Source organism: Strix uralensis, chromosome 8, assembly GCF_047716275.1.
Source record: "Strix uralensis isolate ZFMK-TIS-50842 chromosome 8, bStrUra1, whole genome shotgun sequence".
NCBI lineage: Eukaryota > Metazoa > Chordata > Aves > Strigiformes > Strigidae > Strix > Strix uralensis.
This window is the reverse complement of record NC_133979.1, coordinates 16,440,477-16,465,380: the sequence shown is the minus strand read 5'-3', so window position 1 is coordinate 16,465,380 and position 24,904 is coordinate 16,440,477. Positions and strand designations below refer to the sequence as shown.

The 24,904-nt window shown below is 42.0% G+C and overlaps 1 protein-coding gene across 1 annotated transcript; it reads left to right on the top strand.

Moving 5' to 3' along the window:
* Positions 1-926: 926 nt before the first annotated feature.
* Positions 927-24,890, top strand: LOC141946825 (vitellogenin-2-like). The gene is made up of 35 exons (XM_074877204.1): positions 927-966; positions 1,327-1,347; positions 1,526-1,677; positions 4,501-4,752; positions 4,902-5,063; positions 5,218-5,366; positions 5,795-5,945; positions 6,053-6,210; positions 6,293-6,458; positions 6,938-7,063; positions 8,107-8,325; positions 8,740-8,957; positions 9,081-9,178; positions 9,601-9,725; positions 10,370-10,471; positions 11,076-11,195; positions 11,287-11,476; positions 11,804-11,897; positions 12,638-12,823; positions 13,028-13,172; positions 13,981-14,209; positions 14,298-14,473; positions 14,720-15,064; positions 15,427-15,474; positions 15,640-15,726; positions 17,294-17,506; positions 17,599-17,741; positions 19,027-19,165; positions 19,884-20,019; positions 21,042-21,228; positions 22,512-22,603; positions 23,083-23,180; positions 23,261-23,420; positions 24,468-24,629; positions 24,778-24,890. Exons 1-35 carry the CDS (start codon positions 927-929, stop codon positions 24,888-24,890), a joined length of 5,202 nt encoding a protein of 1,733 aa, XP_074733305.1.
* Positions 24,891-24,904: the final 14 nt, after the last annotated feature.

Genomic DNA, 24,904 nt, shown 5'->3' with positions numbered 1-24,904 from the left:
TGCTCCAGCTGCACCCAGCTCCACACCCCGGGACCAGACCAGACCCTGGCATGAAGAGCAGCCTGAGGCACCAGTGGGGCTGCCTCCAAAGGGACAGGGAAGATGCTGGGAAAAGGGGGCTCCACCATGGGATGAAGGTGCTGCTCCTTGCTACATGATGTGAAATGAGTTTGGGTGAACCACACTTTGTAGGTCTTTGTAAACCAAGAGGTTTGTGTCTGTAATGCCCATCAGCCCCACCCATTCCACCTCACGGGGGCAACCCTCACCCTCACCCCTCTATGGCTAATTGCACCAGTGAAAGGGGTTGACGCATTAGCCCTGCAAGAGAAGGCAGGTGAGGGAAGCATGAACGTCAGTGGTGTTTAGCCATGGCCTTTGTGACAATGACAGGAGGTGAAGTCCCCATCTCCAGAGAGCAGCACTGTGGGTGACAGCCTGTCCCACTCACAGCAGGGCAGGTATCAGCACGGTGTCACAGGGGGGCTGCCCAGGGATTTTGCACAATCCTGCTGGGGCACTATCAGTTAGATAAGCTGTGTGCCTTATGGTCAGGTCAGGATAACCTGGGCAGAGTCAGCACAGACTGCAATAGCACCAGGCGCTTCCAGTGAATAAGGATAATTAGTAGTTTTTCTTACACAATAAATATTTGGCTTTAACTTTTTAATTTTAAGTTTTAATACTTTTAAGCACTTGTTTCAAAAGGTACTTTCAGTGCATTCAGTTGGTGAAGTGAGAACAAAAGTGCTTGTGAAGATTTTGGCTCAGCAATAACAGCTGGTGCCTTGTCCCCAACCCCCTCTCCCTCAAAGGGATTGACTGGTTGATAAAAAGTTGATAACTCAACAGAATTCACCATGCCTGTTAATAATTCTTCTATAAAAGCTGCACATTTCCCCCTACAGTCTTCAGTTGCTTTTAGCATGAAGGGACTCATCCTGGCCCTGGTGCTCACCCTTGTGGGTAAGTTGAAGCTTTACCAGCACTGCTGAGCCATGATGGCCACTGCAGTCTTAAGCAAACTGCATTTCCTTGGGGCCTTTCAGGGTTGTTTACAGCTTAATTTGCTGAAGCCCTTTTATGACTTCAGCTGTAAGCTATTAGATTTCTGTGCCTAAGCTTAGCAGCAGGGGAAGGGCCGAGCAAGCAGCAGCTAGCTAGTGGGGTTGGTGTGGGCTTGGTGTCCCAGGGGTATGGGGTGCACCCTGGCAACCCTTTACTGGTTGTTTGCCAACCATTAACACACTAAGTAAATTAATAATAAATTAAAGGATCCACAGAGATGGGGGTTTCTCACGCATCCTGTTCTTTCCTCCCACACAGGGGGCCAGAAACAGGACCTTGGTAAGTGTGCTTCCACTGCCAGCGAGCAGCTCCCATGTTGCCCTCCCCTATGGCTGTGCCTTGCCCACTGCTTGCATCTATTTTTTGGCAGTAGCAGTCTCACCTTTCTTTGCTGGGACGGTTCTTGTGAGTCATAGCGGAGGAGGTGTTTCTGGTTTTTGGTTTTTTTTTCCAATAGAGCCCATTTTTCACGCCGGCAAGACCTACCTGTATGGCTACGAGAGCTTCACCTGGCACGGGCTGCCCAGCAGAGGCCTGGCGATGGCGGGGGTGAGGCTGACCTGCAAGCTGGAGATCAGCCGTGTGTCTCGCAGCGACCACCTTCTCCAGGTAAATCACCATGGGCGTGGGAACCCAACGACCCACCTGCATCATACAGCTATAGACATTTGGTTCAGACCTCCAGGCTGGTAAAATAAGCAACAAAAAGATGTAGAGCTTACACAAAAGCTTAGGGCCCTTCCTGGTGCTGAGCTGACATTGTAAGCCCAATGTCAGACCAAGCAGGTTTGCTCAGGCAGTGATGATTTCCCCGGCACGGGCAGAGGTGCAGGTAAAGGCACTGAGCTTTGCACCCTGTACTGCTGAGCCGTGCTGGGGGAGAGCTGAGGGCACCACTGGAGTGTCTGCAGCTGTAGCCAAACTGCTTTGGGTTACCAGGTTATTGGTAATGACTTACAGACAGTAGGCTTCCTCTCAGCCTGTGCCTCTGTGGGAGGGAGCCAGAGCTGCTCCAGCTCTGTTGCCATCAGTACCTCAGCCTCCTTGACTAAAGCTGCCTTAGGTTTATCTCCATGTGGAAATATGACAAGCAGCTGCTTTAAAGATATGTCCCTAAGATAGTTTTACTAAGGCAACGCTAAACTTGAGTATGAAAATGAGAATTCAAGAATGAAATATCCATGTTTTTCAACCTGCTCCATAGCCTGAGAAAAGCTCAGTGCTGGACTACAGATATCACATGAAAAAGTCCCATCTGTCTCCATTATCTTCCTTTTGATACTCTTCACATAGGCATTAATTCAAATGTGAAGAATTCTAATGGTGATGCTTGTGCTCGGCATAATGATATCAGATCTGGAAGTGCTGTTACTCATTGAAAAGATTAAACCAAACAGTTTAAAATACTGCCATGGAATGAAGGACCACAAAAAAGGGATCTAGAAGATACCACGTAGGGAGAAAGCTGTAAGAGGGCACTTAGCGTTCGTCCTAGGAATTTACTCAGTCTGTAATCCTGCGCATACATTACTGAAACAGCATGAAGGAATACCTATTATCAAACTTGACACACTACTGCAATTGCAGGCTCTGTGTAACCTTACTAGAGTTGTTATAACTATAGTAATTGCAGACAGTAGTCTTGAGTAGAATTTAATTTAAGGAGACCAGTGAGGAGTGGTGTTCCTCAGGGATCAGTTTTGGGACTGCTGCTGTTTAACACTTTTGTCAGCAACATGGACAGTGGGATTGAGTGCACCCTCAGCAAATTTACCAATGACACCAAGCTGTGTGGTGGGGTTGACACACTGGAGGGAAGGGATGTGCCATCCAGAGGGACCTGGACAGGCTGGAGAGGTGGGCCCATGCAAACCTCAGGAAGTTCAACAAGGTCAAGTGCAAGGTTCTGCACATGAGTGGGGGCAATCCCAAGCACAAATGCAGGCTGGGTGATGAGTGGATTGAGAGCAGCCAAGAGAAGGACTTAGGGGTGTTAGTCAATGAGAAGCTCAACATGACCTGGCAATGTGTGCTCACAGCCCAGAAAGCCAACTGTATCCTGGGCTGCATCAAGAGAAGTGTGACCAGCTGGTCGAGGGAGGTGTTTCTTCCCCTCTACTCCACTCTCTTAAGACCCCACCTGGAGTACTGCGTTCAGCTCTGGGGTCCCCAACATAAGAAGGACATGGACCTGTTGGAGTGAGTCCAGAGGAGGGCCATGAAGATGGTCAGGGGGCTGGAGCACCTCTTGTATAAAGACAGACTGAGAGAGTTGAGGTTGTTAAGCCTAGAGAAGGCTCTAGTGAGACATAGACTTCCTACAGTACCTAAAGGGGGCCTACAAGAAGCTGGTAGAGGGACTTTTTACAAGGGCATGCTGTGATAGGACAAGGGGTAATGGCTTTAAACTGAAAGGGTAGATTTAAATTAGATATAAGGAAAAAATTCTTCACTGTGGAGGTGGTGAGGCACTGGAACAGGTTGTCCAGAGAAGTTGTGGATGACTGCCCCCCTGGAAGTTTTCAAGGCCAGGTTGGACGGGGCTTTGAGGAACCTGATCTAGTGGAAGGTGTCCCTGTCCATGGCAGGGGAGTTGGAACTAGGTGACCTTTAAGGTCCCTTCCAACTTAACCCATTCTGTGATTAATTTGAGGAAACATGACAAGAGGCAAGCCACCCTTGCAGCATTGGTTATAAATGCCTAAAATAAAACAAAGCACTAAATCCACACCATTTTGCTCTATGCAGGAGCATGTACTTTTATGTATGAGGGTGGGAAGTGTGCATGTATGTGTATGTCACTAGATATGTATGTGCATGCAGGCACACGTTTCCCACTAGGTAGCAGTCAAGGACTTGTGTGCAAGTTTTACAGCTTGATAAACTCAAAATGATAACAGCTACTTCCAAAGAGACATCAGCTCCCACTGGGGCATCTCCTGTGAGAGGTCCCGTGGCCATGTCTTCTTCCCTATCAGCTGTGTTAAAGCTTTGGTGGTCTGAGACATGTTGGACCTGGGGCAGCAGCCAAAATAGTCCCTATGTGTTTAGGCAGGCAGCTTGAGCAATGGCTTGGCTGCCTTGCAGACTGAAGGGAGATCTCACTGGACATCTGGGGAAAATGGGTGAGTATCCTTTCATACAGATTGCCATCAGATAGTCTTTCACTTACCCAACAACCTTCACCAGATTTGCTGAAGTTTTGAATGCTGCTTGCACAATCTTATTTTTCTGGCAGAAAGCCTTCATGGAAATTGTGTTTTCAAGGATGCTTCCTAGGCCCAGCACAATAGGCTGAGGAGGAAAATGTTTCCTGTGGTGTTGGACAAATGGATTGTGTCCAGCCATGGACTGAAAGTGCCCAGTTTCCCTGTTATTGCACTGTTTCAAACTGAATTACCAGGATGAATGTTTTTCTAATTTTGTTCACAGATTCGATCACCAAAGTTGGAGGAATACAATGGCTTCTGGCCCATGGACCCCTTCACTCCATCTTTGAGGCTTACAGAGACCATCACTGAATGTTTCAGCCAAGTCTTTAAGTTTGAATACACTGAGGGAAGGGTTGGAAGTATTTTCGCCCCTGAGGACTGTCCCATCCTATGCACTAACCTAGTGCGAGGGATTCTGAACATGATGCAGATAACCATCAAAAAGTCACAAAATGTGTATGAACTACAGGAGGTTTGTTTTTTCCATTCTGATTTTACTTTTATTCTCATTTTACTGTTCCATAGTAACTTGTCTGTACATACACTTCCCAGGCAATTTTCTTTGACCTATTTATTGCTGTTTCAAATGGAAAATTCATTGTGTTTAATCAACACTCACAGGCTGGGATTGAAGGCATCTGCCAAACCAGATACGTTATCCAGGATGACAGTAAGAATAACCGTGCCACCATTTCCAAAAGCAAGGACCTGACGGACTGCCAGGAGAAAGCGGTGAAGAACATGGGCATGGCGTACATCCGCCCCTGCCCCACCTGCCCCCTGGTACGAGCAGTGGGGACCCTTCCTGCCATGGTCATGCATAAGCCACTGCCAAACACTCATGCATTGCGCTGATGCTAGTAGGGAATTTGGCTTGTCTGTGCTCAATTAATTACCACCCGTTCAGATTTGTGAGTGGGTCTCTTTGCACTTCTAGAAAGTCAGAAACATTAAGGGCACTGTGACGTTCACTTACAAGATGAAGTATGATGACAGCAGGACCTTGATGACATCTGCTACATCTGAGCAGGTGTACCAGATCTCACCCTTCAATGAACCCAATGGGGCAGCAGTCATGGAGGCAAGGTAGGCACCATGTATGTCCTTAACATAGCTATGATGATCAGAGCCAGGAGGAGATGCCTAAAACATATTTATTGTTAATTTGTGAGTTAACAAGAAACATCTGGCCTGTGGGCTGCAAAGGGCCAAGGCACTGTACGTCCCTCAGGATGCCTAGCCAGGGCCCATGTCCTGTTGTCTGGGGGTTTTGTTGGACCACCTGAAACATTTCTTCAACCAGTCAGAGACTTTGTCAAACTAATGAAAGCTCTCGCCAGTCCTATGACATTTCCAGATAATCCTGAGCAATGCACAGAGAGGTGCACGAGCCATTTGTGGTCACTGCAGCGGTCCTACTGGGCACCCCTCAGTCTTCTCCAACTGCTGTATGTGTCCTCCACACACACAGTGTGGTTAAAGGCTACTGATGAATTTCTTTCTCTCCCTTGAAGACAAGAACTGTCATTGGTTGACATTAAAAGGACTCCTATCAGTGCACCAAAAACTCAGCTGCAAAACCAGGGGAGTCTTCGTTATCATTTCTCAGGAGAGTTACTCCAGATGCCGATTCCTCTCATAAGGATTAAAAATCCAGATTTACAGGTATTAGAGGCTTACTTGTCATATTCTTTCATTATTTATAAGGTTAACAGGTCATCACACAATTATTTTAGACATGGATCCTTCCAACTGTCTGTTTTTTCCCATAGTTAACAGAAACACTGCGGCAATTAGTTCAGAATAACAAGGAAGGAGCCTCTAAAGAAGCTTCAACCAAGTTCTTACAAATGGTCCAGCTTTTTCGTATAGTGACCCTTGAACAAATTGAGTCTTTGTGGGTGCAGTTTGCCAACGACCTTCCCTACAGGTAACTGTACCACCTTCAGCCAGGATTTTGGATCAGAGGCATACCAGGCAATGGGGATAACTAATCCTCCTCTCCCTGGCAGGGACTGGTTCCTGAGCGCCATCTGTGCTGCTGGAGCTACTGACACATTCAGATTCCTGAAGCAAAAAATTCATGATGAGAAGCTGAACATCTGGGAAGCAGCTGTGACTCTCCCTCTTGCCTTCCATTTCGTTACAGCCAACAAACAAACCCTAGAAGTTGCCTCAGTGAGTAGAGATCATTCTTCTATTTCCATCTCACTCCTTTTTAAAGGTGAATTCACAGAATTATAAGCAAAAGATGCAGCATATTTCCTTCTAAATTTGTAAAATGCAAGGTATTAACAAAATGGGGAATGCTTTAGAAAATGTTTCCAAATACTTGTTGCCAAATTTTTTTAACGTTTAATGTTTTGATGTTAAAACCCACAAATCCTAAGAAAATTACTATCGATTTCTTTTTGCCAAAATATTTTTTTTAAAAAATAGACAAATTCAAGAAAATAATGTCCTGTAACCAAAATCTAAAGTACATACTGTATAAGTGTAGCGAGTCTTTTATTGTAGCTATTGTACCATTTAACTTCTGAAAATATTTATGAAAAATCCAAAGTAATTTTATCTATTTATTTCTCAAATGTAATTTTCACAAAATACCAGCTCTAATTACTAGAAACATTAAAGACTGCTACTTCTTTCTTCTGTAGACTTTTCTGACCTGTCCCCAAATCCAGAAAGCACCAATTCATCGAATAATTGTTTACCTGGGGTATGGTAGCATGGTAAATAAATACTGTGCTCAGACTTCACTTTGTCCAAATGAACTTCTTCGGGTAGGTGACTGTCATTTCTTATTCAAAGGAGGTAAAGAAATTTTTTAAATGCCTCTAATGTAGCTCTCACAATGTTGGCAATTAGGTAACTTGCTGTTTACATGCCTCACTCTTAGTTGTGATTGCCTTTAAAATTGCAAAGACAGAATGAAACACCGAGCTGATGTCTTTGAAAAATCAGGTCTTAACAGTTCAGAATTTCAAATGTAAGTGGTAGAAGTCCATGGGGATAATGGATCCTGTAAACAACCTGAAACTGAGTTTAGGTATGATAAATTTGGGATTAAAGCAAAATAATTATAATCCTTCTCTCTTACATTAGGTAGAGTGTACTTAATATATTAAAAAGGCACTAAAGTGTGAATATAAGCAAAGCTCTAGATATGTCATAAGTTAGGGCTTCCAAAGAGGCCATGCTACATAACTGCATATCACTGTCAGAAATATTGAGGACACTGTCCTCAGACTATGCAGCTCTGGCTCCTCACTCAGAAGGACCACAGCACTGAGATGGTCTGCTGGTGTTTCACATGTGTTTAAATCTTCCAAAACAGAGTGAAACAAAGCTAAGCCACCAGAAGGGTAATTTGTCTTCTCAGAATAACGGAACTGTTTAAGTAAACTTGCTATCACTACAGGAAGTGAAAAATATGCAAGTGTAATCCTGCAGCTGTGCAGACCCTGGGGCCTGCAGGCTGGCAGGGCTGACGGAGGTGCCCCAAGGAACGACTGAACCCGGCGTTAGCTCGGGGCTGCTCCTGAATTGGTGCAGGCTTCCATTTAGGATTATCTCCCATGCTCAGGCTCTGGCACAATTTAAAATCAATTACAACATGGTGTAAGGAGAAAACCAAGTTCGCTTGTATGTTCCACATTTGGCATCCTGAAAACGATGGTGAGATTTTTCCTGAGAGAAAGATCTGAACTGCTTTATTCCGGGCTTTGCGCCAGTAGTTGTTTTGCTTGCTATGACAATGAATATTTTTATGCATTATTACGAGATCATTACCTGATAAGATTAACACAGTCTGCTCTGTTTTCAGCCACTCCATGACCTTGCTACTGAAGCCACCAGCAAAGGTGATGCCAAAGACATGGCCTTGGCCCTGAAAGCCATCGGCAATGCAGGAGAGCCGGCCAGTATCAAACGCATCCTGAAGTTTTTGCCAACATTTTCCCCAGCTGCAGCTTCATTACCAAACAGAATTCATGCTGATGCCGTGTTGGCCTTGAGGAAAATTGCCAGAAAAGACCCTGTAAAAGTAACTGACATTATTATTTAAACAAATATCCTAGAGGGTATGATTTGGGTTGACTTAGTAATTCAGGAATAATAAAGCCATCAGGTAATCTTAGCAACTATGGGCAGATTTCTCAGTTACAGGTCTTCCTCTTGCCCACACTGCAAATTCCTGACATCACCCCATCCTTGCTGATATTCTGGGAAAGAGGTTGCTTTAGTCGCTGTAACACTGGGCCCATTACTAATGGCTGTTTCTTCCAGTCCTGTTCACTGTGCACCCAGAAGTAACTTAATTTTTAGTCACAGGTCCCATGCTCAAGTCTTTGTTTAGGGTTTTGCTCTCCATTCACTGCAGATCACACATGCACGGTTTAGAAACAACTTCTCACTGAGAAGTTACAAGGTACTCACAGATTGTGTCTTCCTCGTCTAGGTAAGGGAGATCTCCCTCCAGGTCTTTATGGATAACACACTTGCTCCTAACGTCCGAATGGTGGCTTGTGTTGTCCTCTTCGAAACTAAGCCTGCTCTTCCAACTGTAACAGCTATGGCCAGCTCGCTGCTGACGGAGCCCAGCTTACAAGTAGCCAGTTTCACATATTCACACATGAAGGCTTTGGCAGTAGGCAGGATCCCACAGCTCTATAATCTGTAAGTAGAGGAAGAAGTACATTTTTTAGTAACAAATGGTGATTTTTTTTTTTTCCTTGCAGTTTTCTAAGAATTTGGTCACAGTTGACTATCTTCATATGATTTTAACTCTTTATTACTCAGATCTGCTGCTTGCAACATTGCCATTAAACTACTGAGCCCCAGACTTGACAGGCTGAGCTATCGTTACAGCAAGGTCATTCATGTCGGCATTTATTCCTGTGAGTATGAAGTCTCCTGTCTACTGCTTCAGCTTACATAGCCAAATGCCTCTATTGTGTTCTGTGATTTTAATCCAAAATTCAATCATGGGCTGTGAGTTTAGTGCGCTCTTGAAATAGAAAAAAGCACAAGAGCCTCCTAACATGCAAATCCCCTGAGGGTGTTCTACTACTCTCTGGGTATCTGCTGGGGAAAGCAGTGCCTGCACATGGATTTAGGACTTCTTCAGTCACTGTGGTTGTGTTGACTCTGCCCTAGAACAAAGTTGTCCTCTTGAAGTTACAAATTTGAGGACCTATGGAATTGAATCCTGGCAGAACCCCTTGCAAACTACTACATCATGTTCCTGAGGTGGCTTACATGCACCAGACATCTTGGAGACCCTAACCAAAACCTCTGCTTATTTTTATTCCTGTGATAGCTGAATATCAGGCTGGTGCCATTTGGAGGCTCTATCTAATGAATGGTCCCAGCACCATGTTTCCACCTGATATAATCACAAAAGTAAGGGCATATTATGCAAATACTGCAGCGGATATTATCGAGGTAAGTATTTTATTAAAACCGCCAGCTAGATGTAAGCCAGCTACAGATAGTATTACTTGTTAAGCCATTTGGACTGTGATGTAGTGTGTTACTCCATCTCTGGCTGTGAGGCCGTATGTGGAAGAGAAAATTTAGATAATGATTAGGAGTTTACTTAGGCTGCTTCTTTTATTTGGGCTTCTTGACACATACATTCATCAATAGGCATGAAAACCTAGGAGAGCAGAGGAAAGCTTATGCAGCAGAACATTCATCTACCTACCTAAAGCCACATGGCATCTAGGGTATTTTGCATAAGTATAGGGAAGTGGCATTTGAAATTAAATTCCAGCCAGCAGTGCAGCCAGGGTAGCATGAAGCTCCATGTAACAGCATGCAGTCATTTACTCAGCTTCTTGGGCAAGCTTTGCAGCCTGGGCTGAGCTCTGCACTGCCCTAAAATTATCCCTGCTGATTAATTCAAAGCTGGCTCAGTGTGTCCTCAGCATCTTCAGCCATAGCCTGCAGTCATCTGTCAGGTAGACATAGCCTCATAAGTGCAATGGCTTCATAAAGTATGTATTTAGAGCGGCCTCGGTGAGTGTAACACTAGGTACAGAGGTTTTCCTGGGCTCTCTTGTACTTGGCCTGACTGTTTCCTACAGGTGGCTCTCCGGTCACAAAGCCTAACTAAGCTTGTCAGAAAGCAGAACATTCCCTTTGCTGAGTACGATACATACAAGACACTGAAGGAACTCGGTAAAATGGTATGTCTCTACACACCCTTCTGATCTGTTTGCAATACACAGTTCCCGCCAGCACTGGGGTGGCATCACTGACCCACCCACCAAGCCGTCCCTTTGATGTTTCAGTGAGAGAGGAGTCAGTCTTCCTGTTTGGTCATGGAAAGATGAATTTACATTGTACTTACACTGTCAACAGATGCCACTTTTTCACTCAATATGTGTCAGTCCTTAATGTACAGTACAAAAGGTGATGATGATGCTGGTAGCGAAAATTCATGTTTTAAACTGTGTATTAAAACACAGTAAGTGGTTGCTCTTCTCTTTCAAAAGGATTATTAAACAAGATTTTTGTTCATGAGTCCTCAGGTGTCACCCACTACTTACAGGAGCAGAAATTACCAAGTCCTTACTTCATCCTTATGCAGGGAACCTCCCACTGAAGTCAGTTATGCAACATAAGAAAGGCCACATTGGTCCAGACCTGTAAGATGTCTATCAGTTTTCTGGCTAAGGAACCATGATTAGCACCCTTCAGATGGGATCTGCTCTTTGCTAACACATTACTGTATTTTAAGTGACATTGCCTGCTTCTTCCTTTTCTCCCCATCTCTCCTTAACACCACAGCTTCTGGGATGGAAAGAACTGCCTCCTGAAGACCCTCTGGTGTCTGCTTACGTCAAAGTATTGGGCCAAGAGATCGCCTTTGTTGACATTGATAAAGAGGCCATTCAGCAGACCATGATGGTACTTTCAAGGCTGTTGTCCTTTTTGTCTGCGAGGCTGACAAATTCCCCTTCCCTGTCTCTTCTTAGCTAACCTATTTCTCTGTTTTCAGAGTCTAACTGGATCATCAAACTGGCAGCCAGTGGTGAAAAAAGTGGTGGAAGAGGTCCAGCGAGGCATTTCAGGCCGATGGACCCTGCCAGTGATGGTGGGCGAGCTGCGGCACATTGTCCCCACGGTGGTTGGCATGCCACTGGAGCTCAGTCTGTGTGGTGCCGCGCTGGCCCAGGCTGCGGCTGATGGTGAGCTTGGGATGCCAAACCAAGCAGTTTCCCCACAATAACTGGTGGTCCAATTCCAATGTTGACATTAAATCCCTCTATAAAATACTCTTGTAATGTGTAAACATTAGTGTTCAGCTACCTCCAAAGGGTTTGAGAAGTAATTAGTGTGTTCCACCTGGGACATATTTGTATAACTCTGGAGTAGCAATCTTCTTTAAATATCACATGAAGTATTTCAAAATGTAAAAGCACTACCCGTGTGTTAACTACTATGCTTATTGAAAACATTGTATCTCTAGTATTTATTGATTCTCTCTTCATGTAATTCCTGTCTGTCTTTTGCAGTGGATATACAGATATCACCACCATTATCTGACAATTTTAGACCTTCACAGTTGTTGGAAACCAACACGGATATTCATGCTGACATCAAGCCAAAGTAAAAATGACATATATTTTCACATACACACACAAGCATTTACATTTGAAATAGATATGTGATTGCACGTTGTTATATAAGGGGCTTACTTTCCCAGATTTGGGACGGCTGTGGTAGTCCAGAGCAGTGAACTTGTGAGAAAGCAACACAATCACCTGGTGCTTTACAACCCTGCAAACGTAGCAATGTACACTGTATTCCACAGGATGCTCTCATGTTCTGCCATTGCTAAAAATGCTCACGTTTGTACCTATTCAGTGACTAAACATACTAAGTTGTTACCTATGAACAGGTTTTTACAAGTTCAGCATAGAATCGCATCACCACCTAGCACAAGTTGGGGAGATTTCAGGGGGAAATGCTTCTGGATCTGCAAAATCAAAAGCAAAAGCAACAGTACTAATACCAATAATTATAATAATGATAATATTAATACTGATAATAATAATAAACTAGGCACAATCTGAAGCTAGGAGATTCTGGTGTTAGCTTGTCCTCAAGCAATCTATCAGTGACAAAGCAGTGAGAGGTCCATGTTAGCTTTGTTCATCAGATAAAACCCTTCACCTTCTCCAGTGGCACTTCAGCTTTTTTTTTATCCTGCTATGATACATCTCTTCATCCACCAGTAGTGGCTCTTACAATAAACAGAACAGTGTGAAAATGTAATTTTGCATTTCAAAGTTAAATATGTGCATGTTAATCTGTAATTATACATGTTTTTATTTGCACTCTTTCAGGGCATATTTTCATATGATTGCAATGATGGGGATTAATACACAATACTTTCAGAGTGGTCTTGAATTTCATGCAGAGTTCAGTGCCAACACTACGATGAAATTTGATGCCAAGATAAACATGAAAGAGAAAAATTTGAAGATTGAAACCCCTCCCTGCCATCAGGAGGTTGAGCTCACAGCTGTGAGGTACACAAGAGCTTGTTGTATTTTGCTTGTTCTGTGTCACTGATTGTGAGCTCCCTGTTATAAAATCACGAACACGCAACTCCTTTTTAGGCTCTGCTGTACCTTGGCAGTCACATAAAGCTTAGTATTGTCTTTTTTGCACCATCAAAGACAGGTAAGCAAAATCAGAAGATGTTACTTGTGTGCCATTTATCACCTCCACAGGAGTGAAGTTTATGCTATTTCAAGGAACATGGAAGAAGTAGATTCTGAAAAGAAATCCCCGCTTCTCCCCAGCGGAGAAGTGCCAAGTGTCTCCGACCAGCCATTTCAGCCATCAGAAAGATCTTCAAGACCTGGCAGCCAGAAGGTAAGGAGGCCTCTCACCATCTTTATTGCAGACAGGTAGAGAACAGACAGCTCCTTGGAGGGGCTGAGCACCCCCAACACAGCAGCTGGCTAACCAGAGCACAAACAGAAACGGTGAGATTCAACAGGTGCCTGACATACCCCAAACCAAGCCTAACATAAGTCCCAATGGGTTCAAGACGTGGTTATTCACAGTCTGTTCACTCTCATCATCTCACGCAGGTAGGGTTGCTTTGACAGCACATCTTTCTATTTCTTTACAGTCAATGGGAGGGTGTGTGAAATTTGTATACTTTGTACAATATCCCTTTTTTTCTGAGCCAGAGCAATATGGAAAAGATGGGTCTCAGGCAGGTTATATATTTCTCTTCCCAAATCCCGAGGTAATTTCTGCAGTGAATTGCAGAAGCCCATTCTCTTATGCGCTCTTCAGCTTCTGAGTCTAGCGTGGGAAAGGTAGGTTGACTTACAACAGGAGGGCTGGTAGCCCAAAACTGATACAGAGATATAGACCCTCCAAAGAGCCCTGCAGGTTCTCACTGGGAAGTGTGTTTGTGATACACTGCCTGGGAAAGGCTGGGCAGGAGAGCTGTCCTCTTCCACAGAGCACTTTGGAGGAAACTCCAGTGCTTCCAGTGCTTGGATCTCTAATTTTAATCTCTAAATTTTAATCTCTATTTTTAAACAGTGCTCCCTTTCTTAGGCAGGGCTGTCATCATTCTCTTCATTAATAGGAGGAAAGATTTTAGGACCTGTGACAATTTTTTTGTAGAAAATATCTTTATTTACCATATTTTTCTTTCATACAGCAAAGCAATATTCCTAGTGTGATACTCAAAGGATACCAGCAAGGTTCAGAAGAGGCACATCACAACAGTGTAGGAGGAAGATTTTATGCACGCATCTTCTGTAGAAAATCTGAGAGTTTGGGATGTTCTGCTTGTCTCAGCCTAAAGTCACGAAATTCTGCTTTCTTAAGAAATACCTATCTGCACAAATTAGTTGGAGAACTTGAGGCCAAAATAGTTTTGAAGCCAGGTACAGTCATGACAACAAGCTTTTCTGTCAATATTTGTGAATGCTGCTCAAGCAGCACAACCCTGGAATGTAAGTATCTTGACTTTAGTTCATACAGATGCTGATATTGGCAAAATACAGCTGGAGATTCAGGCAGGATCCAAAGCAGCTTCCAAAATAATTGATGTAGCAAGCTCAGGATCTAAGGAAAAGGATGAGACATCTCTGTATGAGGACATTCAAGCTAAACTGAAGAAGATTCTAGGCATTGAAAATGTGTTCAAGGTAAGCATCTTTGAGCATCGGAGAGAGAAATATTTTTCTATAAATGAAGCCACTGTGGAAAACTGGCATGAGAAAGCATTTCAGCTGGGAGGAATGGGTCTAGGTGAGTTCTGGTGCAGCTTCTGCAGTGTGTGGGGCCAAGAAGCTGTATTTCCTTGAAAGCCTGTGGTGAGCAGGTTGTCTGACACCCAGAGAAATGTTACAGAACAAGCTATAAACTCATAATGCTTTGAACTGTTTTCGGAGGTCACAAATAAAACACGGCACCATAGGAGACGGACTCACAGAACAGACAAGACTGCAGTTACAGACCTCTGGGCAGAGCCCAGTGCAACTCCACTCTCCAGTTCATCCTCTTCTTCCACTGCTTCCTCTGCTGATGGTAAAGAGCCTGGAAATAAACACAAGAAAGATGAAATACATCAATCTCGGAAGAAGCGTGGCAGCAGCAGCAAGAGGAGCAGCAGGAGCAGCAGTGGCAGCAGCAGCAGCCGTAGTGTCAGCTCTGCTAGCAGTAAAATCTGCAGCAGCAGTGGAGACCACTCTGGAGACAGGCACTGCAGTGGGGATAGTGAATATGCCAACCAACAGGTAACTCATCCAGGCTGTTCTCTTTATATTTCCTGTAGTGAATGTTTTTGTACATCAGGAAATTGTGCCCATAAAGCATGGACCAAAGAAAGAGAAAACAGACTGTTGAGGGTGGATGTTTGCTGCAGGATGGACGAGGTAACCACCTAGCAGAGCTTTTTCCCCTTTTTAACCTATTTGGTTCTCTGAAGCATTTCAGTTCAGAAGTTTCACATTTCAGAATATTTCAGTTTAAAATGTTTAAAAAAATTAATTTTGTTTTATCTTTTTTCCATACTCAATACTGATCTTCTTAATGCATTTGTTAAAAGTTAGTTCTTTGTCTTCTCTTAGATCTTCTTACATACTACCTATTTTCACAGGCAAATCTACCTGTTTACCAGTTTTGGTTCAAGCCTGCAGATGAACAGGTATATTTACTGCTTATATTGTGAGCAGGGCTTACAACCAACTGCTCTCACTAGCTCTGTTGCAATTAGAACTTAATTCTCTGAGAATAAAAATATGAGAAATTAGTTCTGCAACAACTTCCAATGGTAAACAACCTGCTTCAAGGTGATTCTCTGTTTTTGCAGGACCCAGGAAGGGAAGTCCTGAACAGCAGCATCAGGTCCTCCTCTTCTTCAGCTAGTGATGAAGGCATCTCTGGAGCCATATCTCAGGTGAGTGTCTTAATCTATAAGAAACAAAAACATTTACTTTGGATTTCCAGTTATTGTCAGTTTATAACAGAACAGAAAAAATTTGGTGATTTGGCATATTAGATAATATATAGAAAGAAAATGAATTGTTTCCTGTTTTATAAAGGTGAGCACATTGGATAGTCATTGAATGTTTTTTAATATTCACTCAACAAAGGCTATCTTGTTAAATGAAACTGGAATGTATATGTTGAAAACTGTGTTAATCAGTAAACAATTCACTATAAAAATGAGAATGCTTTAGAAGTGCTGACCTGCTTGATTAGAAACTGGTTTCAGGTATATTTTTTATTGCATAGCTCCCTGTAAAAGTTCAGGACTTGACTGCTACTCTTCTGTTCTTTAAGTCTTTACTGCCAAGTACTTCTGTTCCTATAAGTAGGACCATGCAAGGCCTTTAAAAAGACCTTGATTTTGCAGCAATGTTCAACTTTGAGAGCAATCCAGGTGTTTATTCAGAAATAACTACATGGTAAATAGTTAATGGTACCTGGACCTTCTGTAAGAGCTATTGTAAGAACTGATGGAATCTGGAGCAGATTTCATCAAAGCAAAATTTTGCGCATTTCAAACAATGATCTACATGCCTACAAAATAGTAAACCTTACTTTGCTGAGGCACCTCCTCTGCACCAGCAACTCCCAGTTGTGCAAGCAGCTTGCGGAAAAAAAGGTAACTATCTCTACCTTCTCCCCCACCCATTTCCATGTAGCTTGAATTAATCTCTCTTGTCCATCTTTTCACCACATGACTGCCTCCCTGAACGTTTCCCAGTCTTCCCCAATGCTCTCACCACATACACCTTCTTTCTCAGCCACAGCCTTGCTCTTTCCCCATTTTCCTCTAAGCCCTCAAGGAATTTGTCTCACCTAACCCTTCCGCGGGTCCCTGCCACTCAGACCTGGCAGCACAGGGAGGACCTGCTGCCCCACAGCTCACCCCCCTGCAGCTCTCCCCTGGATGGGTAGGGACCCTTGCCCCACAGCTCAGGTAGGACAGTCACAGCCCGAGTGGATGCTGCTGCCAGGCATAAGGCTCCGACTTTGAACGGGGCCACGTGCTGCTACTCTTGCAAGTACCACACTTTGGACTGCACTGAACAGATCCCTCTGTCAACATAAATCAGCACAGTTTTAAACAGGTGGTTAAACGAATTTTATCAGAAAGACTGTTAGCTAAATTACAGGTTGGTAAGAGAGCAGCGCTGAGCTGGGTAATACTGGTTCTTTATACAGCAGGGTCCTCCACACTTCCTTTTGTTACACTGAAATTACTTTACAAAAAGATTCCCAACACTACTGTTCTACTTACACAGGTTGTGACAGGTCTCCCTTGAAAGACTGTGGCAAAGCTACATATGAACGGAATAGGTTGAGCGATGATCTATGATGCTGTTCCATACTTCACATAAAAAAGACTTTCTGAATGAAAATTTTCCTTTACAAATATCTTTTATCTGTGGTTTTAATATAGTAATTTTAATGCTTGTTTATGTCTTTGGTCTCTATTTCCTCTCTAATGACTTAAGCCTAAATTCCTGGGAGACAGCAAGCCACCAATACTGGTGGCAGTCCTTCGTGCCATCCACAGAAATGACCAGTCGACAGGATTACAGCTTGTACTGTACACTGATACACAGCCCACAAGATCAAGGATACAGATGTTTGTTTCAAGCATCACAGGATCAAGTAGATGGAAACTCTGTGCTGATGCTTCAGTAATAAATTCCCATGAAGTACTAGTAAGTTTAAAATAATGATCAGCTCAAATGTAAATGAAATATAATGATCTTACTATGTTTTACACAAAAATAAATATATTCCACTCTACTAGGGTTCTCTTAAATGGGGTATAGATTGCCAGGACTACCAGATTGCCACTCAGATTGCAACAGGGCAATTTGCAGATTATCCAGCTATGCAGATGAAGCTGGAGTGGACGAAAGTGTCTTCAGTAGTCCGAACAACTTCAAGATGGTGAGATTTTACTTTAGTTTTGAAAAATTCACCTGTGTCAATGCTCCAGATAATTACAGATTCAGTTCCGCAATTTCTGAGCTGGAAAAATTCCATTTAATTAGTATGCTATTACAAAATCAGATTACACGTGTCCGTTTTTTCTGTGTATTAATTCCCTCAAAGCACAGTGCATTTTAGTTTGCAGGAAAACTGCTTTAAACTGCTTTTTAGACTGGATATTAGGAAGTAATTCTTTGCAGAATGGATAGTTAGGCATTGGAATGGGCTGCCCAGGGAGGTGGTGGAGTCCCCATCCCTGGAGGTGTTTAAGAGTCGGGTCAACATAGCGCTGAGGGATCTGGTGTAGTTGAGAACTGTCAGTGCTAGGTTAATGGTTGGACTGGATGATCTTCAAGGTCTTTTCCAACCTAGATGATTCTGTGATTCTGTGAAACAAAGGGGATGATGGGATTCACCCAATCTATTGTAGACTTCTAATTTAAAGTAATTTTTCATTCACACGTGCATTGCCCACAATAAAATATAGATTCATATCAAAGTCTAACCTTTTTTCATAGTGCTACCAAAATACAGACACATACAACAATTCAATTATCTAAATATGCATGCAACTCAAGCTTTCACTTTTAAAGGCATAGAGGTGATTTGGTTAACAAATGTCTACTAAAGAGGGTATTTTTTATATTAGATTGAATTACCTGAAGTGCTGTTATCTGCCCTTATTAGAGGGGATGAAATGATCCAATTGACTATCCCGGAGAAAATGCACTGAGCTCAGATTTTTCTGCTCTGAGACTATGCCTTTTTTTAAAGGAATATTTTCTGTATTTCTTTATATGAGTCTCAAGCTTGTAAGGGAATTCAATTATAGCGATCCCTCTGTTGACTCATCCACAAACTTAGTGGGTGAAGTATCCTTGCTAAAAGCTGTCACTGCAGGCCTGACACATTAATATGAGGTCATCTTTTTTCTAGCATGTTAGTATATTGGGTTTTACGTAATTGGTGTGTACTTTTAAGTCTGAATGCATTTAAAACAAGCTGGCTATACTTTTTTTCTCATATCACTCTGCTGTCCAATCTCCTGAACACTGTTTCACCCATTAACAGTTAAAATCTGCCTGCCCCTCCTCCCATGCACAACACCACATATTACCAAATCCTGATACAAAATGTGTCTAACACAGAATGAGTATTGCTTTACGGGGGCATTTTAGTCTGAACAAATAATAACCAATTTTTTCAAAGACAGAACGTTTTAATCACTTACTTCCTTTTCCAGGTTCTACTCCTTTCTTCCAGGAGCTGCATATGTGCTTGGGTATTCCCAAAGGCAACAGCGTGGTCCCTCTCACCAGGCAACGTTGGTTATGGCTCTGACATCTCCAAGAACCTGTGATGTGGTCCTCAAGCTTCCCGAGGTAACTATTTCCACTATCTTTTATCCTGGGGCATTAAATACTTATGAAATTGACAGTTAATAGCCTTTTAAACATATTATTAAAAAAAAATAAATTAAACTATAAACAAGCTCCCATCAAAAGGATGTTACATTCATGCAGTTGGTTCCATCGTGAAAATAAATATAACATACTTCTCTTTCTCATGTAACATGCAAACATATGAAATAAGAAACAGGTTACAAAACAGCTATCATGATTGATAGCACGTTAACAGTTACTTATTAAAAAGACCAGTCCTCCCCAAATCTTCAGGAAGATGATAGGTTTTCCTGTGTCCTGAAAAAGATAATAAAACCAAGCTGTAGAGAAGCATGATGGCCAAATAATATAAGCAAGGCCTCAATGTATAGGCAAGGAGACGGTGTGCATCTCAGGTAAGCAAGCTGTTCAGACTGCAAGCAAATGTGATGCACAACTTCCCAGAAATCTGCAAATTGATGAATATCAAACATCATTTATAGCACTCCTGTTCTATAGGTTGCAGATGTGTCAGACTGTAGAGCTATTTCATGCTGTAGACAGAGGACTTGATTTCTTTTTAGCTCTGACCTAAATGTAGATTCTAATTTAAATTTCAGTCAGTACAGTCCTCTTTGAACATCATAGGAGAATGTTATCTCATCTCTACACTGTATTTTGCATTTACATTCATGTTTGTTTTCTGACTGATTTTCAGCTCACAATTTATGACAGAGCCGTCAGGCTTCCCCTGCAATTCCCTTCAAGTCCAGGAACACCGATTTCAACACCACCATCCACTGACCGGAATGTCTTTTTCCAAGCAACACTTTCAATCATTGAAAACCTTAAAGGTCAGCAATTAACTACCTGTACAAACATTGATTGACTTTGCAGATTTTGTAAATATGATTTATACTTTTGACATAACTTGAAATGATTTTACATTCACTTAAAAAATCAGTTGGACTTCAGATAGAAATAAACCCATCTGTATGAAAATCTGTGAGGCTGCAAAGATGTAAAGAAAAGGAAACCTATATTAGTAAGATTAAATATTCCGTTCCATGCCAAATAGTAATTCCAAATGCACCTGTTCTCAAATGCATCCATTTCAGCTTCACTGCAGAGATTGCTTGTGAAGAAAAAAAATTACAAAATTTATGAGAGAGACATCTAAGTGACCTCAGATTTGGGATGCTCTACTTGATTAGTGCTGTTATGTAGAAGCTAAAACAGCTTCCAAAGTATATCCATTAATTTAACTTCCTGCACTTGATTTTGAAGGGATTATTGTTTCATTAATGCTGTATTAAGAGCTAATCACATTATACTTACTTAGGGTAAATTTTAAATGGAAAAGCTTTATGTAATCCTGGGATAAGGAGTCACATTTTGCTTGAAATCAGCGGGCTAACATCATACCTATACATATTTCTTTGGTAAACACTAAAACTAGCCTTTATTAATTAAAATGGCTGTAAAATAATTTCTAATCAGAGCTGGTAGGATTTCCAACAAAATGGTTATGACTCAATAAAGGTAGCAGCGTTTTAGTGAATTTCCTCTAGTGTTAATGGTATGTGAATTGTTAACAACATTTGAGAAATTCTTTTCACTACAACAAAGTTACAAAAGCCAAAAGGCCACAAACCGAGAGATGCACCTGCATCAGCTGTGAGCAGAATTTATCTCACACAATGATTGAATCCGATATGTCACCTGAAAGAATCATTTTGCTTTTACGTGGGAATAGGTAAAACCAGAAAATGATCTTTTTTTAAAAAAATTACAAATCTAAAATAGAGTAACTGTTTTATATGAAGTATAAAAGGCTTGCTTTTGACTGATTTTTTTTTTTTTTTTTTTTTTTCAGCTCGTTGTTCAGTTTTCCAAAGTACAATCACAACCTTCAACGGAGTTGAATTTAACTATTCAATGCCTGCAAATTGCTACCATGTCTTGGTGCAGGACTGTAGTCCGGAACTGAAATTCCTGGTGATGATGAAAAGACTTGAAGAGTCTGCTGACCTTACAGCAATAAATATCAGACTCGCCAGCCAGTAAGTAATTGCAAACTTAATGACAAATAGATGTCAAGCTGAATATGCTGTAAAAGTGAAGACCAGATTGTTAGGGCAGATTGGTGCTAGCATAAGACTCATGCAAAAATTACTAATGTCAATGGAAAGATTTCTAGGAGTGTCACTGGGATTTGGGACTTTGTCTTTCAAAAGTGCTTCTGAAATATATCTGAGGTTCACAGTAACCTAAATTTACTGCCCAAAATTCGTCATTAATTTGTTAGCATTTAACCATCTCATTTCATTCCTTAGTAATTAGATAGATGTATAAACTATAAATCCCAAAGGGACTGTTGTAATCATTTAGTCTGATCTCCTACACTAAGGTAATAATTAGAACTAATTAGCACCCGCAATCATCTCAGCAGAGATGTTGAGAAGTGGACATTGCTAAAAAGGGAATTACTTATCCCAGATTAGGTCATCCCCTAGCTGGTGCATAATGTTCTAATCTGTTTGAAATTAATTTAAAACACGCTTTGATTCATCTTGGAGCAATCACCTCTGCCTTCATAGGTTCTTCTTTAAAAGTATAGTCTGATACTCTAAATTGTATGGGATTATGCATACCAAAATCATTGTAGGGAGTATTCTTCAAAGTGCATAAATAGGCTTTGATCTGCAAGGTTTCATTACAAGTAATTATTTATTTTTGAAAATTGTGTGCCTAACTGTGCCATAGCAGAGAGAAACTAGTATGCCCTGCACGTGTTTTGTGGAAGTACAGAAGGATGCTTGTTTTATAGACTGTATCTTTTGTGATACATTCCTCATCACTGTATCATTCCCAATCGTTTCACACAACTGTACGGATGTGCTTTCGATGTGCTTGAGCTTCATATTTCTTCATTAGAGCGAACACTACTCTGAAGAAAATACTACAATACACAGACTATTCAGGCTGTAAGAGAACCACCGTAGGGAGTCCAGTCTTCCTTTGAAATGTAAAGCACCTTCAATTTATGCGAACATAGTAGCAATTATATTGTTCCACAGCAAGGGTCCCTGTAGCCTGGTGTCTTCCTGCCTGAACCGTGGCCGCAAGCAGACACTCAGAGATGAGTAAAGCCAGGGAAAGGTGTATTGTGAGCACTCCTCCTGGCAGAATTTCCTGGACTCTCTCAATCTTCCTCCCAAAGGGTAGCAGGTGACTCATGCCAGAATGATATGAGCATCCTGCAGTGTTGGTTCTGTGAGGACCAGAAACCGTGAACTGAGTAGGGCGAAAAGCATTTGTTTATACTCATTTCCTTTACTTAAAGTGAGGTTGACATGTATGTTTCCAATGGACTCGTCCAGTTGAAGATTAATGGTGTTCAAGCCCCAAGAGATGTTCCATACACATCTAATTCTGGTAAGAGACTCATTTTTATATTTTGTTTAATCTTTTCTGATCTTTTGAAGGAGCGGACGTGTTCCTGCAAACAACTCTCAAGATAAAGATCGCCCTAATTTGAGAAACAATTATGTGATTTTTAACATACCTTCATACTAGCTTTCATAGGGGTGGCAAGAAAGATGAGCAAGGAAAGAGATGCTGATCCTGTGTATCTTTGCACAGACCAAGCAATGCAGGGCTGTGGTACCTTGTTCTGATCATGGAGACCCACGGAACAAGCATCTAGATGTCCTCCAGCCACAGGCACCCTTGTCACAGGTCTTTGGTTTGTTCCAGGGCAGACAGCAGTACGGTCTTTCTCATTTCCCTCATCTCTTTCAAGATTCATTAGAGTCTGCATTAAGTCCCCAGGAATTTAACAAGTGGTTCAGGCTGGACCCTAAAACAATAACGTCCTTTTAAAAGAAATCCCTTTTTTGCTTTTTTTGTTGCAGATGCAAGCATGTTGATCAGCAGCGAAAAGGAAGGCCTGTCACTAAAAGCCCCAGATTATGGCATAGATAAACTATATTATGATGGGCATAGACTTGAGGTATTTTTAAAAATTATTTTCAGTGGGTTTATTTTTAGAAGAAAAACATTTAAGTGCATCTTTTCTTTATTTCCACAAAGATTCAGGTTGCTTTCTGGATGGCTGGAAAAACATGTGGTATTTGTGGAAAATACGATGCTGAGAAGGAAAGGGAATATCAAATGCCCAGTGGATATTTAGCTAAAGATGCAGTGAGTTTTGGTCAGTCCTGGATCATCTCAGAAGACCCCTGTGCTGGAGGTACTAAGATTCTAACATATATTAATATCGTTGCCTTTGATGAATTAATTAGTCACATGAATAGATGATTTATATTAATTGTAGCACAATCATCTTATTTTTCACTATTTTTGTGATTAGTGGCCATAGTTTGTTAGTTCACTGCAAGTTCTGGTTTTGTTGCATTTTTATATCAACTTCTTATGCATGATGTAGTTATCTGAAGTTTGTGTGTTCCAGATAAAATTATAAACTTAGAACTCCCAGAGATGATAAATCAGTATGAAAAGTAGGTAGTTTGACTGTTGAAAAGACATTTTATGTCATGCTTAAGTTTCATTCTTTATTTCCAGGCTTTTAGTTTCCCAGGAAAAAAAAAAAATAAAAAATCTAGCCATGACTATTGAACTAGAGGGCGTTTAAGGTGGGAAATACCTGTTTTAATTTCCTCAGGCTGAAGATGAACTTAATCTGAAACCCTTAGCCCGGTAATGGTTGTTCTTACCATCCAAGTCCTATATAAAACCAACATGAACATATTGATAACATTAGGGTGCACTGCATTTTGTGTGGAACCCAACTCTCTGGGCATGTGGTGGCGTTTTTGGAATATATTCTTAGATCAAGCTCCTCTGGGGGGACTAGTCCAGAAAAGTGTGGATCAGGGAGACTTAAGGACTAAGCTAGTCAGCCAGGTGTGATGCTAGGCACAGCGCAGCAGTGGATATATGTATATCTAGGGGCAACTATTGCTCCAAAATGAAGTGCTGTCATAAGTTTGGGTAAAGCTGAGTGTCAGTTGACTGAGGTTTTCACAAGTATCTTTTTGGATTTGGACACCTGTGTCCTACCCAGGTCCTATTTGGCAGGCCTCTGTCCCTGGGACCGTGCCTCACGTGCCTGATTTTCTCACAGCCTAAACCATTGACAGAAAAATTACTCAGATTAGTTTCATGTAGCTTGTGTCACTTGGTCATTGGTCTTAGTTGTTGCTAATTCTACAAATAAAGCCGAAAAAGTTATTTACATAAATTCTGTAGGTGCTTTAAGAGAATTCATGTTTTATAGGTTGTAAGCTGCAGCGCAAATTTGTCAAAATTGAGAAGCCAGTTGCATTTGAGAAGAAGGCAGCAAAATGCTTCTCCGTGGAGCCAGTTCTACGCTGCACAGAAGGCTGTTCGGTGACCAGGACTGTTCCTGTCTCCGTGGGTTTCCACTGTGTACCGGCTGGTGAGGCTGCAGAACGGGTCCTTGTGCACAGCACAACCCCTCCGTCCAGCTGTGACTGTGTGAAAAACCGTGAGCTTCGCCGGACTGACACAAGTACCTCGATGTATAAAAAACCCCTCACACGACCCCTTTCTCCTCTCATTTACAGACTCTGCTCTCAACCTGGAAGGACAGATGAGGCTAGACCAGAAATCCGAGGACACCGTGAGCAGGGTTTCTGCTCACACGGCGTGTTCCTGCCAGCAGCAGTGCCCGGCCTGACACCCAGCGTCACC